At 38.4% G+C, this 19,756-nt stretch overlaps 1 protein-coding gene across 2 annotated transcripts; it reads left to right on the forward strand.

Moving 5' to 3' along the window:
- The first annotated feature begins 10,443 nt into the window (after positions 1 to 10,443).
- On the forward strand, positions 10,444 to 18,497 carry LOC117412253 (rho-related GTP-binding protein RhoG-like). 2 transcript variants are annotated; one of them, XM_034020459.3, is made up of 3 exons: positions 10,444 to 10,538; positions 13,028 to 13,087; positions 13,612 to 18,497. In XM_034020459.3, exon 3 carries the CDS (start codon positions 13,637 to 13,639, stop codon positions 14,210 to 14,212), a length of 576 nt encoding a protein of 191 aa, XP_033876350.1. In that variant the 5' UTR covers positions 10,444 to 10,538; positions 13,028 to 13,087; positions 13,612 to 13,636; the 3' UTR covers positions 14,213 to 18,497. The 2 variants fall into 2 exon arrangements, with proteins under 2 accessions (XP_033876350.1, XP_033876351.1); XM_034020460.3 differs by lacking the exon at positions 13,028 to 13,087 and having other exon boundaries at positions 10,445 to 10,538.
- Positions 18,498 to 19,756: the final 1,259 nt, after the last annotated feature.

Consider the following 19,756-nt stretch of genomic DNA (forward strand, 5'->3'; position numbering starts at 1 on the left):
GGTTCCGTCCAGTTGAACCTGGTTCTGAAATGCACTGAGAGTGAAAGACTCTTTAAAACTAGATGTTTCTGTTACTGTCATATATTGTTCTGAGAAGAAAAAAAAACACGAAATAATAACGCAAATATAGCCGCGGTTGGTAAGGTTTCGTTGTAAACAAACAACTTTGGACAATGGTTACAGAAAGAACTGTGGTATGTAATACTGTGGACTGGAAAAGAGAGAAATAATGTTTTCTATTTGTGAAAATTAAATAAATAAATAAATAAATTTACATATAATGTTCTAGATTGTGATGTTTGTATATGATGTAACTTTTTTCTGTTGAGGTGTGATGGTCCTCGGCTTGAGGACTTGGTTCATGGGACACAGACCAGCTCCTTGGGGGGGGGGAGTAGCTTGGACCATAATGTCTGTCTTTTGGCTGTTATTGAAAGCTGGGGATTGGGCACAAACAGGTTGGTTTCCCAGTGTTGGCTTTCAGAGTAAACCAGTACTGGCTTCTCGGTTAAATGTGTCAACTACTTTTTTTTCATTCATGCAGTGCTGTATCCAGTTGCAGTAAAGATGCAGACCTTTTAAACCCACCATGCTTCAGTTCTGTACTCTTCATCTTTACCGTGTCTGGGTAAACCACCACCCATGTGCAAAGCAGTCGGGTTATTCCAGGAAATGAATTTCAGAGCTTTGTTCCAAACATGGCTTTCTTTTGTAAATGATTTCATTGAACCAATACATGTGAATCCAGGTCAAGTAGTTCCACTAATTATTTCCGTGGTAAACCAGTGGAGTGGCCTATTCCTGGTGTAGAGACTGCCGGTGTATTTCAGATTCTTTTGTGGTTTAGATCTGGATGTAGATTGGCGTCTGGAAAGTCTATTCAGTGTTTGTATTATGTTTTACGGCATTGTGCTTTGATCTTCCAGATTTAGTTCTAAGATTCAACTTAAAGAAACTGCTGCAGTAAACAAACCCACAGGTTTTATAGAAGTGTACGATTGTAAGTCGCCCTGGATAAGGGCGTCTGCTAAGAAATAAATAATAATAATATAATAAAAGTGCTCAAAAGGCATATTGTAAACTTTTGTTAGGGAAGCGTTTTGATGCATTATCATTGTCTTCATGCATTCTTTTTAGTAGGTATTTCAATTTATGGATGAAATCCACAAGTTTAACTGAAAAGTCGGTCAATTAAACAGATGTTTTATGTTGAAGGATTGGCGGCTCAGTTATTTTAAAACAATTGTATAGTCAGTTTTATACCAGTGGTCTTTCACAGGTTTCTTGCCAGAAGGCACTTGAAATGGTGGACAGTTTACAGGTTCCTCCAGTGGTTTTTGTTAGCCTGTATTGAGTCTTCAGCCAGAGTAGCTGCTTTACTGTCAATGAAAGTACCGGAAAAAAAATAACGTAACTACAACCTCCCCCTCCCCTGCTACATTGTCTGTGTCTTGTCGCTGCTTTTTTCATGTAAAGGTACTTGGAACGAGTATTTCCCTCTCTCTTCCCTCTTTCCTGCTGTAGACTGCAGATATCTTCTGTCTCCTCTATTTGTATATCTCTGTCTCAGTAAAGATGCTGTGTGAACTTCATCAGTCTGCTGCACTTTATACAAACGTATACCTTAAAAACTTCAGTTTTGTATTATTTGGTATATTTTAACATAACTATCTAATTTTTGCAAAAAAAAAAAAAATGAATAAAGGTGATTACTATGAACAGTGTACCAGTTTGTGTGTTCTGTTTGCCAAGAAATGGAGTACGGAGGGATTTTGTTCGATTGGCTGAGGTTCTTGTGTTTGTTTAATTTTTTATAATCTTTAACAGACTAAAATAAAAATATTAATTCGGTCTTACTTTTTAATGTAGAGCCCTTTGCTTGGGTTATCCAACATTCTAAATCGTCAGACAACCACTTCCTAAATGTGGTAATTTTATAGTAACCGGTATTAAATCAACTGATCTGGAGAACTGTCTTGTGTTTTCATGCTGTGATTCTCGTACAGCCTTTAATATGAGACCAACCTAACAAAGAACACTGCGTTCAGCAATGAACAGTCACGCAAGCACATCCTACAAAGATTGTCCTGTGAATAATGAGCAACGAGCAGAATGTGTTAAGGGGAGCAAGGGGAATTCAATCCCAGGCCTTCATCAGTAACTGTCCCCTTGATCAAGCGCAGCTGCGTAATCGTTTCATTTTGTGTGGTGGCGGAGGTAATGATTTTGTACACAGCTGAACCTTTCAATGGCATTTTTATTTATTTTTATTTTTTTAGCTAGACAAACTGTAAACTTTACAGGAAGTGTCAAAGCTCTACAACCTTAGGCAAATAGCAACAAGTTTTTATTTTATTTTTTCATTCAATATTTGACTAGTACTCTTGTGTCTATAGTGACCTAATAATGTCCACTGTATTGTTCATCCAGTTTCTAAATATGTTCTCTATGCACCAGAATTGTTCAGATTACCTGGTAATCCTAAATGTTTACTATAATTCTAGTATGGTTCAGTTGTGTGTTATTTTAGGTCTCTTTTTACAGGGATTTAAAAAACTTTTTTTTTTACACAATTAAAACTATTAAGTATCTAAATAGTGTTTGCCACTGTAGATACTAAATATATGTGGCGCACAACTAATTGAAGATTTTAGTGCTTGTGAAAGGTGAAGTGTAATGCACTGACAACAGTCAGACAGTACAGACAGGCTCCATTAATTACCTTTTCATATGCCACCCTTTTCATAGTCTGATAAGGTTAAGTATCCAAACAGCCCCCTCTCCTCTCCCCCTGTTGGGTAGCGGGGTCTCCCTCCCTCCCAGCCTGTCTAGACAAGGTGCTTGGTGCAGTACCTGGAATGCATAATGATGGCCTGCAGTCTTGCTAATCACCAGGTTGGCTTGCTTGGTTTCTGAAGATTCCGATTTATTTTGCTGTAATTTGTTTAATTTCTCCTCTGGTTTTTACACCTGAAGATGGTAATTATAGGAGCACTAAATTTCCGACAGGTTTTCACATGCGAATCGTAACTTATCCCCTCTGCTTAAACCTCCTAGGAATGGAGTTTATAGCCTGTAATAGAGCCAGGCAGTGATTTTCTGTTTGCTTCCATTGAACTGCTGCACCTTAGCTCGGTAGTGATGGGATTTACTGTGCGATGGCCACCTACTTTCTCTGTTTGTCTGTCTTCTTCCTTTCACCCTTGTTTCTTTCCCTCTCATTTCTCCTCTTCTCTGGTGGCACCCAGGCCCTTGGAGGGTCACTATAGAAACACAAGAAGTGTCCCTGGAAATTCCTTTGTCTTCCACAATGCAGGAGGGCAAAGGGAGTCTGTCGTTTCTGTGGAAAACTGTGCTTTATGGTGAAGTATGACGCCAGTCCTGCCCTGGAAATGCTGTAAAGTGGTTCCTCTTTGTGTGCATGTAAGTCTGTTTTACAACTGATCTGTGGTTAAACATCTCTCCCCTCCTCCCTCAAACCCTTTTTTTTAGGACTGCAAATTGAGTGAAAATTATCCATCAAACATTCAAGCTACTGCCACCCTGGTTCTAGTCTTTCTACTTTTGTATGTATTACAGAATGTTTGATTTAAACACATTTTTCATTGTGTCACAAGCTCCTGTTATGAATTAGATATAGAGACAGTTCCCACCTGCAAAACTAAAACCCCCAGATATACGGAACATGTGAAAGGGTCAGCTGTTTTGTATTGAGAGCCCAGCACTGAGGGAATGTAACTTCTCAATGACCTTTTCTTACTCTTTATTCAAAGCTGTGGGGATTCAAAAGGAACAATTATCTTTTCACTGTCAAAGAAACAAAATCCAACCAGGCAGGGCCTGGTAACCTTTCCCCCGATTTAGAGAGCTAAGAAGATAGTGAGGGATGTTTGTGTTTGCAGTCCATTGAGTTAATACTGGAACAGATAAGAAGTTGCATTAAAGTGGAAAATTAATGAACTAATAATGTCATATCCTCCCATGTATTATTCAAGCTAATAGCAAGCTAAAAAAACAGCCCAATTCTTTTGGCGTATCTATGAGTGGTCTTCAATACTCTGTGTGTTTTATTTTTTTTATCTTCCCTTTTGAACTTCCTCAGCTATTTATTTATTCGGAGATTGCACTTTTTTTTAATAACACCTCTCCCAAAGGAGAAGTGTTTATGTGCTGTTGACGTTTTGCCTTTTAACCCTGCAGGAAGTGGGGTTTGTGTGCACACATTAAAACTGTGTATTGATGTGCTGAGCTGGCCAGCGGTGATCACTAATAAACCTTCAGGTTTGGTTTCACAGGCCGTAAACTCTGAAAGAGGCCCTTCCCTCTACAAGCCAAGTAGCAAAGAAGTATCTTGCCAGCTATAGAACATTCTGAATAATTTCTTCCTGGGTATTCATTTATGGAAATTGGAGAAGCACTTTTCAAAAGTCTACAGTATAAAAAAAAAAAGTAACATAACAAGCTATGTTTCTCTTGACAACATCCAAGTTGCTATTTATCTGGCAACTTCTAATATTGTGAAATACTAGTCAGGGGCAATTTAGGACATGGGTTTTAAATGTTTGCTAACATTCTTTCTGAAAACAAAAATCTAAAAAATGTTTTGGGTCAACCAGAGTGTTGCACTTCATTCAGAAATGTCCTCAGGATACGAACTGATAAAACAGGTGCAAGTGGAATTCTTGGACTACTTGAATATAATCTGCACTGTACACCTTCCTCTTTGATGAGAGTAGGCCTCATCAATACAACGGCTTGTGATGTTAGCTGATGCCCCCAAGGTCCCAGGAAATGCAAATGTGATTGCAAGGGGAGCTGAAGGTAGATCACAATACAATACAGCTAATCCCTATTCTTATGCACCAGGTTTCTCTCCAAGCATACAGAGCTATAGTCATTGGCATACTGAAAGAGCATAAGAATATGACAAAAGCTAGGACCAAAAGGAGGCCAATCGACCCATCATGGCTCGTCTGGTTCCTAGGGGCGAGATCATCTCAAAACATTGTTAAATCGGGTCTTAAGGGATCTGGGTGATTCACCATTAACCATATTCTTACCATTTTCTAGAAGCTTTAATTGTTGAATTCTAATTTAATAAAAGTATATACAGTCAATTCTGTATCTGAGACCAACTGATAAGTAGGATCGCCTGTCACCACAATGAATCCCCATTCCGTATAGTTTCAATATAAAATCACCTGTCTATATAGACCATCTGCAAATGTTATTAAAAATCAACATAACTGAAATTCATTGTTGGAGTGCTCAGTGCTTGTAATGAGATACAGTATTACCATCAACCAGACCAAACTATACAACCAGAAAAAAAAATGATCATATTGTATTTTGAATATGGAGTTAAAGAGACTTCCTTAACTCTATCTCCCACCCCTCCCCCCACCCACACAGTAAGACCCCCTCCTCCGCCCCTCTTTTCCGGTTGTGCTTTGTGTAGGACCCTTTATTCTTATGCTTGTCATCTGAACTTGTTCCTAGAAGGTTCTACTGTGCCCTTTTTGCTATGATTTAAAGATGGCTTTAAAATTATATATATATATATATATATATATATATATATATATATATATATATAAACAGACCTTGATTATGTTGTGTATAACCTCATACTGCTGCAAGTAGTTCCATTATAGCTCACACGTTTCAAGGGAGAAGAATGCTTCTGTCCCTAAAACTACCTGTGTAGACAAAATTCAAATATCACAAAACTACAGAAGTATGAAGAGGACACCAAAAGACTGTATATTTGAAACTCATATCTGAGAAAAGGGTCCCTTATTTCTATTTGACCATTTGTGTCTCTGAGGAGTGCCTCCCTTCTGAAGTGCCCTGCCTTGTCTCAGGGTTGTCTGAGAAGAGGTTTTAAAACATCCACAGTCAGAGCCCATTAATCCGGTCCCCTGTTTTCCTCAGACAGGTTAATGCGTGTCAACAGCCTCAGAGATTTCTTCGGATCCTCTCCCTGCCCCCAGCTGTCACATCCCTGGCCTTCCCCAGGCTCCACTTTGCCACCCAGAAGGGGAGGTCATTCACCAGGGCTCTTTATAACAGTGAACTGGCTCATCGTCAGCCTCTCTGCTCTCCTGACAAAACACTGCTGGGATTCTACAGGTGTCTTTGCAAAGCTGGAATATGCTGGCCTTGATGGCTCCTCCCTTTCTGTAGTGAGCAATGTAGAGCTCTTCTAGTTTTTTAATTCTGTGAAGCACCCTGGGGTGCACAGGGACATTATACACATGAAAACTGGTATGGTGTGGCTTTGTAATTTATTTCACGCAGGTCAATAGCTAACAAAGAGAAATTACTTCCTACTGCTACTGAAATGGAATTGGTTTGAACCGGCGTGAACAGGTTGAAATTCATAAACTACGGTGGACTGTTGTAGATATCCTAAACAAAAAGTTAGGTAAATATCAAACAGTCATTTCTTCATTCTTTAGATGACTCATGTGTTAAAGCTTTGTGAATAGGGCCCTCTGAAATAAAGCTATTAAATATTGTTTGTCCACAAAAAAATAATTTCAGACATATCTGCTATTTTGCAGGGACCCATAAATATATATCTCAAGTATGATGTTTTTGATTATTCCTAAAAACTTAACTCATGCGTGATACATTTATCTGTCCTATGGGAAACTGAAACCAGTTTTGATGTTACACACACAGTGACTCTAAGAGTGTGTGTATGTGGTGTGTGGGCTTACTAATCTCAGGGATAAATCACTTCAAGCAAATAACAACCTGGTGAATACATCCATCAAAGGAATAATAACATTCATTTCAACTCTGCAGATAACTTCAGCCTCCACCACTTGAAGGTTAATGGGTGCCTGACTTGTTCCACTTCCAAAAATCTCAAAAACTTTAACACTTCTCTCTATTGCATACAATAATAAGTCATGTCTCCATTACCTCCATTAGAAACAGCACCACTTATAAATCTCTTAAGAGTGCTGTCTCGTGAACTAAGAAACACTTACAATTCTCACTCTACTATTCTTATAGGCAGCTGTAACAACCACCCCAACAAGGAAATGAAGAGGCAGGCACAAGTAGAAAAAAAAAATGTATATAATTATTGCTTTAAATGAATCATAAATCTGAATATTTGATATGCCTAATAAAGTTAAATATAGTGTACACATACCTTTCCTCTCTTTGGATCTGTAGCCTCATTTAGTACTGAACAATGTTAATACACTCCACGCTGTTGGAGGGAAAACAACTGCATTATTGTTAAAAGACTTGACCCAGGTCATTTCAAACCTTCAGGTCACAAACATCTGAACTAGAAGTGACTGAAAGCAAACCGTGGACCTTATCTAGCAGCATAAACAGTGTATTTTGTTGCAACATAACTTCTAGTATGTTTTTACAAATCATGAAGCCTGGTAACATGTATAAAGATATAGAACTAGTTCTCCTAACCTGCATTCATAAACGGGGCTGACAGAGCCTCAAATCAATCTGGCCTGCTACTGATGGAAACAAACAGGACTGATTTCAGAAGAGTGACATGCGGCAATATTCAGAAGCAACTACTGGAGCTCTGGAATGTCCTGTAAAATACAGCAACACCATGTGGTTGGGTTACCTTAGTGCTTAAGTGGCTGATTTCAAAGTACTGGACGGCCAATTGTCTTTATGATGAATACATGCAAAATTACACTAAATGTAATAGCTGGAGTAATAACAAGGCTTTATGTATAAATGGTATGTATTTTTACTTGGACCAGCTTAACCAGCACAGCTCCTGCAGCAGCTCTGACCAGCACACATCAGTGCTGTTGATTAGTTCTGGAATTTCCCCCTAGGCTGGGGACTCCTGATATGAAGATTTTTTAACAGCCTGTTGCAGCCTTACTCATGAGCAGAAAAGATGACCTGCAGCACAGGAAGTAGTTAGATGCCTGAAAGCAGACATTTTAAATTTAAAGTGCTTTAATTAAAGTAAAAAAGCAAACACATATTGCAGAAGGGCACCAGTGATAATGTTACTAACAATACGCTTTTAAATCCTTGATTATCATTATTGTATTACACGTTTGTATATATGTATCATTTGCTGTTCCTTTTTTTTTTTGCACTGACAGTTCCACTTTGTAATCTCGAGATCACACAATCATTTTATTTTTTCGGGTAACAATTTTTTTTTTTCCCCAGTGCTGACTCATCATTGCATACTCTCTCATATGCTGTGATTGTATGCCAAAGATTCACCACAGCAGCAATGTGATATTCAGAGCTGTATCTGTATGTACAGTATGCCTGCAGTAATGCAGCCTTACAAGTCTTAAAGGCCACCAGACAGTACAGTGAAGTCATGAAAGTATAAAATACACCTACATGATGATCAGCAATTCACTGAAACCCATGTGGACCCTGGTGGAGGGAGGCCAGAACGGTGCCAGAATGTCTCTGCCAGCACTGAACTAGTTAATTGTTTACCTCTAACCCTGGTCATTTGTGTATTCCTTTCAATAAAAACGGGCTATTACCCACCCTTTCATATCCTTGCTGGTTAATCTTGAACCAGAATCAAAGAATTACAGAGGCTTAGTTAGCTATCCACTGTTAAGAACATAAGAACATAAAGTTTACAAACGAGAGGAGGCCTTTCGGCCCATCTTGCTCGTTTGGTCGTTAGTAGCTTATTAGAATCTCTCTAAGCAGCTTCTTGAAGGATCCCAGGGTGTCAGTTGAGAATATATTATAAATGTCCAACAATGGCATTCAATTGTACAAGAGCTTTAAACACTGCAGTTTATACAACAATTAGGCCCCCAAAATTACTGGATGTGTTTTTTAATCAAGGACCCTTTTTGAAGTTTTTAAAGAATGGCCATGCTGTATAATATAGAGCGATATAATGAATAAGCAGTTGGGAATTAGAACACACATTCACAGTTTCTTTATTCCTTCGTTCTTTCATTGAGGATCCGATCACATTGGAGGCTCCGATCACATTGTCAATGGTGTCCCAGTTTCATAGGTACAACTAGAAGAAAAATAATCAAGCTAAGAACCATTTGGGTTAGTGCCTTCTTCAGATACTTTACCCTGACTGAAGAAGGCACCACATGGAATGTCTGTCTACTTATAATTTTACTTTAGGTTTCTGATGAGCGTTTTGAAGTGACGGTTGTCCCAGTTTTAAACTGGTTACTAAATACACGTGGGGTTCAAGTTAGGAAACAATTTGTGTCATTTACATCACCCTGTGTCTTCACTTAAGTCCATGTATTGCCAGGCTTGGACCGCCACCTGCTGGAGAAATAGAATATGACTGTATTAAAAAAAAAAATTCTCTTGTGATACTTGGGAAAACAAAATACTGTATGTATTTTTCCCTATAAAGTGATTTTAGTGTTATATTAAATTGCAAGGCACCATTATTTACTGTGCATCAGTTAACATGGACACATTATTTATAGTCAATATTTTAAAATGTCTACAGGTCGTTTAATAATTGTCTATTGTCTTCATGGAAATGTTACCGACGGTATAAGTTATTAGTGCTATTTGCTACATTGGCACAAAAACATATTCTTACAGTTACAGAAAATATCGATATATACTTGTATCTATTACAGAACAGTTTCTTATGTAAAAAGAAAAGAAAAAAAAAGTATGCGTGGCTTTTCTTTACACAGGTTATCCATGAGTTTAAAATGCTTAATTCGAATTCTAAGTCAAAGATTGAATAAACTAAGTCGATTACTCAAACATTTCGACTAGTGCTTTTATCAGTTTACTGTACTTTAAAGTGATTAAGAAAGCAGTTTCATAAATCTTACCTGTCATGCACTTCCATTGACTACATAGGTTTCAAATCTTACAGCAAACATGTATCGGGTACTACGCTTGGTTAAAGAAAGTTCTGTTTCCATGCCTTTCAATGGACATCTGTCACTTGCACTACCTGGGTCATTTCATATCACCAGTGTCAAGTTCTGGGTCAAAGCATGCGGGTTAAGTCACTAAGGGAAGCAGCTGGTTATTCATATGAAAGAAGGCTCTGAAGGTGTGGAATCGTTTCCAGGTGAAATGAAAGTGCAAGGCTATCTGAAACAATGCCTGTAATCAGCTGTTCTTTAACCAAGTGAATTTCCTGAAATCGTGTTTTAAAATGTTTATCAATTTATGTCTGCTAAAACATACGTTTTATTTACCCCCATTACCCTGCTACAAATCAATGGTAGTATGGTACCGACTATACTACCGTTATCTGGTCAGCAGGGTAAACTCAAATAAACGAAATGCAGTTGTAGCTTTTAGTATTCGAGGTGAATAAAATATGTATTTTACAGGACGGCTCCCAGGATCAAACTAATTTCTAAAACCATGCCTGGTGTGAAAGACTTCAAGTCCCATGTCAATGTTCTTCAAATGACTCAATTTCCCACAGTGCCGCTATTGTCCATGCGCAGTAGGTATTTGGGGCAGCTCCCCGGATGTGACTCGAGTCTGACTGCGGAGAGAAGGAAAGCGCGAGCTGGGAGCGAGGTGGTGGGAAGGTTAATATTTGTTTATTATTTAATTTACTAAAGTAACTTTTTTTCAAGTAGTAATATCGGGAGCTGTAAGTTAAGTTTCGACTGTTGTAGACGGAGTGGAGTGTAAAGGTCTGATTCTAACTAAGAGACTGAAAAAAGCAGGATTAAGTTATACTTACTGTCTGGCAGTAGGTGTTAACACCAGTTCCATATACAATAGACCAGAAGAATATTAACAATGCATTATTATTATTTTTTGTAATCCCAAAAAGTCTGTAGAAATTGCGAAGTAGGGAATGAGTATAAAACTGTGTCGTAGAGATGACACAGTCTCTGCTGTGAGAGTCGCTAAGTGATCAAAATGATTCAATCCTCCGTTCATTATATAAATTCAATATATGTTGTATAACTGCCAGTATTGGGTTAGATTAAAAAGAATAACGAAACAAATGATGCTTAATTGTGAGACTCAGCTGTCACGGTAGCAAAGCTGACGGAGGCCGACCACAGACGAGAGAAACAAAACAAGTTCAGAAGTATGTTGGTGACTAATAGAAGCTGGCTAATAATATATCTTGCACATACTGTAAAACGAGAAATGAATATTACTTAATAATAATAATCAGTAGTAACTATGGGTTACATGCATAGCCACAAGCTGTTTCTATGCAAATACACCCGCAGTAAATACTATGCTGGAGACTGAAAACTGCGATTGCGACAGTGTATTATTGGCAAATTAAAAAAAAAACGTCTGCTGTCTGTCCGAGCGAGAGTAGACACGTTAAGCAGTTTTCAAGGTCTAAGGAGGTAAAACAAGTGGAAGAATTTTGTTTTTTTTTTCTGCACATTGCCAGTCTGGCCTGTTCTCTCTGACTTGTGAAGTGTCTGAGGTGGGATGTCCTGCCAAAGCGCTCGGCGGCTCCTGTTTAAAGAAACGAGGGGAAAGGAATTGTAAACAGTATTGTAATTCTGCCGTGCAGTGATTCCTAACTTCATAATGTAAGCTGTGCTGTAGATATTGTCTTACTGGAAATGGTCGCATGTGGTATGTTTTCTAATTTATTTATTTATTTATTTATTTATTTATTTATTTATTTAGCATGAACAAGATTTAATATTCGTAGATGGATACAAATAACAGCTATGTGGTTGTTGGGAGGCACAGAGCTTGTTTGTTGAAATTCCTCAGTACAGTAGTAGTTAATTTTCATGGAACACAGGCTGGGAAACCTCGGATATAGTCAGTATGGAACTCAGTTAGTTGCTTTTTTGGTAAATTTGAGAAGCAGAAAACTGTAAACCAGGCCAAGAGTTAATGCACACGGATGTAAATGGCAGGTGTAGGTATTAGCACTGAATAACAAACGGACAAAACAAAACACAAGGTATTTGAACCCACTAGTAAATACATAATTGTACGTTTTTGTAGGACTTCTGGTATTTTAGATTTGTGATGGGAACTGCTGGACATCTTCAACTTGCAAAGCCTAGATTAACAGTAGGAATTGCAAACATTTGTTCAGTGTATTTGTTTATGCTACAGTGCATAAATGCCCTGTGTTTTATTTATGAAGAATGAATAAGACACAAAATGAGGAAATGGCCCAGCAACAATCATAAACTTTGGTGGATTTAAACTGAAGAGACTGTTTGAAAGAATGTCACTGTTGGATGTTTGATCATCATAACATTAGGCCTGAATAAATAGTATTTAGATCTGCCGTCATTTAGATGAATAGATACCACTTTCATTATATGACCATTACTGCAAACAGATGTTTATTTGCCTCTTTTCAGGACAGACAGTCTGCTACATACCAGCTTACTGGTTTTGGATTTGAGCCTAAATACTTAAAGTACATGGTTAAAATGGCGTGCACACAAGGAGGGAATGAAAAGGAGGTGTTTTTCTCATGTACAGTTTTTGTTAGGTAGGAAAGTGTTAAAGCTTGGACCCAGACTCTAAACATATCCCTAGCCTCGCCTTACTGTGAACTGTCCTGGTTGTTTGTGGTAACATTGCTTTCAAACCTTGAAGAGCTTGGGGGATTGCATACATGTGTCCAGTACAAATAATTGATGCACTTGGATTATCACTGAATATTAACTGCAAATCAAACATATAGCACATAAATACCTTACGGGTACAGTTAAACCTGGTTTCCATACCACATGATGCAAAGATGTGTGTGTGTTTTTCCTTTTTTTCTTTCTTTTCACGTAATGTTAGTTGCAAATTCAAAATTTCTACCATTATGTGTTGCTCCCAGGCAGAACTGCTGTAAAGCATCGCAGTGACTCTTGCCTGGCTTGAAGTTGAACTTGATGCTGGAAGCAAAGGTCAAGTGCTATTTTCAAAGATAAAACAACTGTAATATTATCTCATTAAGGCTGCGTGAATTCATAAGCTAGACAAATGTAGAACTTAAAACATGCTTTGCACAATTCAATGTTGACTTTTTCATAAGAGGTACACACAATGCACAATAACGTATTTTGTATTACAGGTGAGCTCTCAAATGCAAGAAAAAGTAAACAAGTCAATAGTTGAAAAGCATCTGACTACTGTAAGTTTACAATGCAGGATAAAATAATTGTGTGAGTTAAGTGGTGCACTAGACTTAAACTAGAATTATAACTTTTCACAGACAAAATCATCATACCACTTGCAAACAAACCATTTGCTTTAAGGCATATGTGAAAATAAATCAAATTAGAAAAGTTTTATTTGCAAATGTACAAACCATATTTGAAAAAAGCTGTTGGATACTAAAATCGTGCCCTTTGTGTACCAAGATTAAAATTAAACTCAATATCTCTGGCATGTTAGTCTCTTTAATGTATCCAAAAAAATAAACATAATCTGTGTTAATTAGTCTGTGGTAAAACCAGAAACGAATCATCCCTAATGCCTTTGTCATTGTTATTAGATTATAACCAAACTACTTATCTTGTAATTGAGTGTTAATGTAATTAGCTGAAAAGTGTGTCTAATTGATTATTTTACTATAAAAAAAAAAAAAGAAAAAAAAGTGAAGCACACAAACAAGTCTGTGCTGTTTCCCCTAACACTGGCTGTGTCTCTCGGCAGGCGGCTGTGCCAGTGTGGATGAAGGATGCAGACGATCAAGTGTGTGGTGGTGGGGGATGGCGCTGTTGGGAAGACCTGCCTGCTGATCTCCTACACGACCAATGCCTTCCCAGAGGAGTACATCCCCACGGTCTTTGATAACTACAGTGCGCAAAATGCAGTGGATGGGCGCACGGTCAGCCTAAACCTGTGGGACACAGCAGGCCAGGAGGAATACGACCGCTTGCGTACGCTCTCATACCCGCAGACCAACGTCTTCATTATCTGCTTCTCCATCGGGAGTCCCTCCTCACACGCGAATGTGCGACACAAGTGGCACCCTGAAGTCTCACACCACTGCCCCAATGTGCCCATCCTGCTAGTAGGGACCAAGAAGGATCTGAGGAACGATGGTGAGACCATTAAGAAGCTGAAGGAACAGGGCCTGGGGCCGACGACACCACAGCAGGGGAACTCGCTGGCCAAGCAGATCGGGGCAGTGAAGTACATGGAGTGCTCAGCTCTGCTGCAGGAAGGGGTGCGTGACGTGTTTGCGGAAGCTGTGCGTGCAGTGCTGTATCCCGTTACTAAGAAGAACACCAAGAAGTGTGTGCTGTTATAGTGCGCAGGGCTGAAAGAGCCGTGGGACTGCATTGCGAACTATGTCCCAACGGGTGCCCGCTACCCAGTTTATGTAGTTCCAGGTTCAGTAGCTGTTTCCCATCTCCTATTTGCCCTCTCTCTCTCTCTCTCTCTCTCTCTCTCTCTCTCTCTCTCAAAAGGACCTTGCTGCACTGAACCTGCTACCTAGCTGGAGAATGCTTCCAATTATAATGGTTTTTTTAAACATTTATTTTTCTTTTATAAATTGTCAGTCCAAGGCTTATCGGAGAGTTAAAAGGATGGGGTAATTGGGTTCATGTGGAACTGACCAGGAAAGGTGATGGTTGGGTGGGTGGTAAGGATTGTATTTGTGTGTTCTAACTGACAACAACGGTAAAATGTGTACAATGTGATCAGTGCCTTACGTTGGGATTTTAAAGCCCAATTACAACCATGTAACTGACCCTTTTTTGTCACACTAAAGTAGCATGGCTAGTTTAAATAGAGCCTGTTTGGAAAAATTAAGATGCAAGTGTCCTCCCCACAACCTAGTCCAACACGGCCCTTCCCCTCCCTCTTCACAGCAACAATCTTCCTGCTTCCAGCGTTATTGCACCAGCATACCCTTTCTCAATTTAAAGCCCTGTTGTCCACAGGGAAAGTAACCTAATACATGTCTTGCATATCTCTTGTTATTGTATCCAATTGTTTAAGCCAGAATGCTTTTGGGCAGATGCACTGTTTTGGTCTGGGTTGTACACAACAAAATAACATTTAAAAAAAAAAAAAAATCATCTGGATTCATTTCATCTTAAGTGAAACAATTTTTTTTACTTTTGCTAAATTCGAATGAAGTTTTATAATGAAGAATTTAAATGTTTCTCGATCCTCAGGGTGAGACTGATTAGGTGTAACATATTCATTATTATGGTGACTGACGGCATTGCTGACAAGAGGGCTGACAGCTGTCCAGTGCTGTTGAGACTAGCAGTGTTTCACAGCAGGCTTCCCTTCATTGAATGAACGAGTGTGTGCGTGTAATTAACATTAAGGTAGCCATCTCTTTCATGGTATTATCAAAAAAATATTCTGATCCAATTAGAATCTACAAAGGTCACAACTCCAGGTACAATGGATCAATTTCCTAAACAAACTTGACAACCACTGCTGCACGCTTTCCTGTTTACCTAACAGTCTTTATCTTATTTGTCACTGTGGCACAGACCCTTGGTCCCATGCTAGCAGTTTGTTCTTGCACTATAAAAACAGCTTTACATATCATACAGTGTATGCTGCTGTAAAGGGAAAACAAATGTCCGTGCCTTGTTATAACGTTGCCTTATTTACAGTAGAGAATGATGGAGTGTTTGGTGTGTGTGTGTGTGTGTGTGTGTGCAAGGTAGTTTCTCTGAAGCAAGACGGACGAGAACTCTGCTTTAAATAATTGCCACAGTGTAATTGTGGCAGGCAAGGGCTTGATGTATGTTGTAGTGGTTTCCATCTGTTTAAAGCAGCAATGCTGTCCCAGTTGTGGCTTTGTCAAACATTTAAAGGTCTAACAACAAAGATTTAAAAACAAACATCTTTCTATTTGCCATACTTCTGTACAGACTCGCGTGAAAGGTGATACGTTTATTGGCAACGCTTCATTTGCAGGAGGTATAAGGACCCTACCTGTACCTTACATTTTATGCAGGACATGGGACTAGTCAATAGGGGACCCTTGTATCTACTGGAAAGTGTGTGTGCTTTTCTTTTATTAACGTTATCATGTTTTATCAGAATAATCTGCTGCCTCCAATGTACAAGGCATGGAATAAAAGGCACTTCAAAAATCGAATCCAAAATATAGGTGGGGCATAGTTTCCTTAATTTTTGTTGTTTAAAACTGCAATAAAATCTTTTGAGGTACCCTAGACATTTGACCAGTGTTCAGTAACAAAATGCTATGTGTAGAGAATGTTGTGCTCTTGCTCTCACCCCACCTGATACTTCTGTTTGTATAGGGGTGAGTGATGGGTCTGACTGCTTACCTGACTATCCAGGTGCTTGATGAGTCATGATGCCCTGTAGGGAAAACCATTTCAGGTATCGCGTCACAAACGTCTGTTATTTCCCATAATGGCTAAGTAGTAATCACTTAAGGGTGCTGAGTTATTCAACTCTGTAAGACAATACACTGAAAACGTTAGTGTATTATTTTAAATTACTTTATAGGGTTCTCCAATTGACATCACATGGTACAACACTACATTTACTGCTGATGTCAGGGATTCTGTTTACTATATTGTCATAACAAACACATTTAAAATCTGTACAGTATTTGCTCTTCTACCAGGGTTAGTTAAAACCTGATTGAATTGATTCGAGTCCAAGTAATGTGCCATAGGTGTTCTTGTTACTCTGTTGCTTTCTGTGTGTATCCCTTTCAATTTCAGTATGTTGGTAGTGATAGTTACACTGTGCTGCCCATGCTAATCCGGTGACTGACAGGGGATCAAAGGTGTTGTTGAGATGTTAGAGAGGATCAGCAGCTAATCATCACTGTAGAATGTTAATAGTGATGTACAGGTACATACACTCTAGGCTTTAGCAAAAAGAATGTATACTATTCAAAACAATTTTCCCAATTCTGTAACTGTACTTTATGTCTGTTCCTGTTAATCAAAAAGTGCGAAAGTGCCTACAGTGCAGAATCACCTTGATATGTCTGTGCTAGCTGCAGCTGGTATTTTGTGCAAGAATGTAATACCCCGAATATATATATATATATATATATATATATATATATATATATATATATATATATATATATATATATATATATATATATATATATATATATATAATTCATGTGCAACGAGTTACAGTAGAAATACCCAAAGATTTTTTTCTTAAAATTGATTCTTTAAATGGAAGGGAACAAAGCATTTGATCTAGAGAGAATCCCATTACTATAGGGATGAGTACAGAATAGAATGGGACTGTTTTTGAATCAATTCTAAAGCCTAACAATAAATATGTATCAGGTGTTTAATTATTTTCTAGATATTTTAAATCATGTTAAAAGTCCAGGATTTTTTAAAGACTCTTATTTTTAATCTCTAGCCTTCCAGTTTATAAGAGATATCCATTCCTTTCTGTAGTTTTTTCCAGCAGTATACTACTGTAATGTTCAGGCTAAAACAGAACAGCGCTTCCAATACCACATAATCTGACCAGCATAGAATGCAGTGCTGTTTACACACTGACTGGGACCAAAGAGCACTGGTGGTTCCCGGACAGTTGCTAGATGCATACTGTAATGTGATTCATATTTCAAAAAGATCCTGTTTCCAACAGAACAATGAGTTACAGTGAATGTCCTGGGTTGTAATAGGGCCCTCCTGTAGCAACAGGCACAAGAGGGATTTTTGCTAATAAATGGAATGGGAGTGGTGAGGTGATGAGAACAGACTCCCTACCCAGCCCTTTGGAGAGGATTAATCACAAGAGAACTACTGTATGTGTGTGTGTGGGGAGGTGTGAAGTTATTCCCTACAGCAAGGCTGGCAGATAACTTTTTGTTCTTTCTGTACTGCTGTTCTTTCTACAGTGTTTTGAACAATTGTGTCCCATAACTTCTCTAAACTTCTTTGCCCTATCTGAAGTACAGGATCTTGATTTCAGAGGACATCCAGGTCTGTAGATTTGGGTTTTGAAATACAGTAGTATAAAACCATAAAGGTAAGAAAATAGTTGATTTATTGTGGTCTGTCCACCAGGCCCACTAGTTTCTGCTTGTCGCTGCTTTCTATTGATTTTTTCTTTTTAAGCATTTGGTGTTTTGTTATAACCTTCAGGTTTGGCTCAGATGTCAATAGATGAATGGCATTTACAGCAAAGAGGCTGTATATTAGAATTCCAAAAGCTGAAATAAAGGTAGAGGTACAATTAGATTACTGTGTTACTTGGAAAGTTAGATCTTGTTTGGGTTCTGGGATTGATACTTCAATTAATGTCCTGATGTACTTCTGAGAGTAGCACAGATTCGGTTCCTGTAGAGAATGAATGTGGGAGAGTGTAAATGTATGAGAGAGAGATGGTTTGCTACTTTACTGACATTTACTGTAGAATGCTGTCAAAACTAAATAGATGAGGCACCCCACAGCAAGTGCCTCGAACCGATCTGGTATGGTGTGGTACTAAATCTATACACTGGGAACTTGATTTGTAGAATTTAACAAAATGTGTTTGTATAAAAGGACTAACCGTGAAATGATTTTTAAGTTATGCAAAATAAAATTGTAAAGCTGTAATAAGTCTTTTCGTCTAATTGTAATTTATTAAGGAGTACCTGTGGACCCTTGTTCACAGGTTAGTGCCCCCCCCCCCCCCCTCCCTGACATTTGGCCTCCTGAGTGAGGACCCCCACCCAATGAATCCATAGAAATGTAACATTTTGTTTGCATGATAGAGATGCGATAGTGTAAAATAACCCCAAGAAACACACTAACAGCAGCTTAACTGATCCCCAGCCTGGGGAGCATTTGGTTGTCAGATGTCAATTGGGAATATATCTGCAGCCCACTGAAACCATCTTGCGGTCCCTAGTTTGGGACCCATTTGATGTATAGCATGTCTCCAAGACATAAGATATACATATAATAATATCCCTGGCATTTTACATATTTTTTTACAAACATTATTACACTAAAGAAGCTTGCACGCAGTGTAAGAAGCAAGGTTTTTTTTATTATTAAGAATAATTTAAACACTGAGGGTATATTGATCTGCTTCTTATCTTAAACCTGCATGCAAAAAGCAAACAAGCACATGCAACAGTCTTAAATTAACCTCTATCAGTAACGTGATATTTATCTTAATAATCATCATTTTCACTGGACTGGTGTTGTGTAATACATATTTAATGAATAGCGGGTCGTTTACTGGAAGCAGTGCATGGTGTAAACAGCTCTTAACACTTTCACTTTGAGAGGTTGCTGGCCTTTCTCTGGGACTTCCTATCCAGTGTTCCTGTTACTGGTTGTGAACCTGGCCTCACTCAAACATTTCCTGTATACCTATACTGCACAACCCACAACAAAGTGCAGCCTACAGCTGCTGCCAAACTCATGAAATGTTGCTTTTGCACACAGGGTGTATAACTAGTTTAAAATAAAAACAACATTGTTTTTGTCACACACAAATTTGGCATATTATAATTAAAAATACAACTAATTATTATTTTTTTAAACCATGAGATGTCCCACAGTGGTGTTCAATTTTTAGTGTCTAGTTGTCATATTAGCTACACTACACAGGGATGGAAATAAGACCCCAGTTGTATACCAATCCTGGTTTTAATGAGTTTAATCAGACACACACCTCAGCTAGTTACGTATACATTGGGGCTAATAAAGCTCATCAAAATCTTATTTTCATCCCTACTATATCCAAGTAAGCAAACACTTAACACACATTTGGAATATTGTAAAGCATGTTTATTAATGGGGCAGAACATTTCATGAAACCCCTATGCAATAAAGTTATTATTAAAAAAAGCGCAATAACAGCATTTGAT

Source organism: Acipenser ruthenus, chromosome 16, assembly GCF_902713425.1.
Source record: "Acipenser ruthenus chromosome 16, fAciRut3.2 maternal haplotype, whole genome shotgun sequence".
NCBI lineage: Eukaryota > Metazoa > Chordata > Actinopteri > Acipenseriformes > Acipenseridae > Acipenser > Acipenser ruthenus.

Bases quoted from the DNA above. Each gene is read 5' to 3' on its own strand.
- LOC117412253 (XM_034020459.3), top strand. From the start codon at position 13,637: ATGCAGACGATCAAGTGTGTGGTGGTGGGGGATGGCGCTGTTGGGAAG.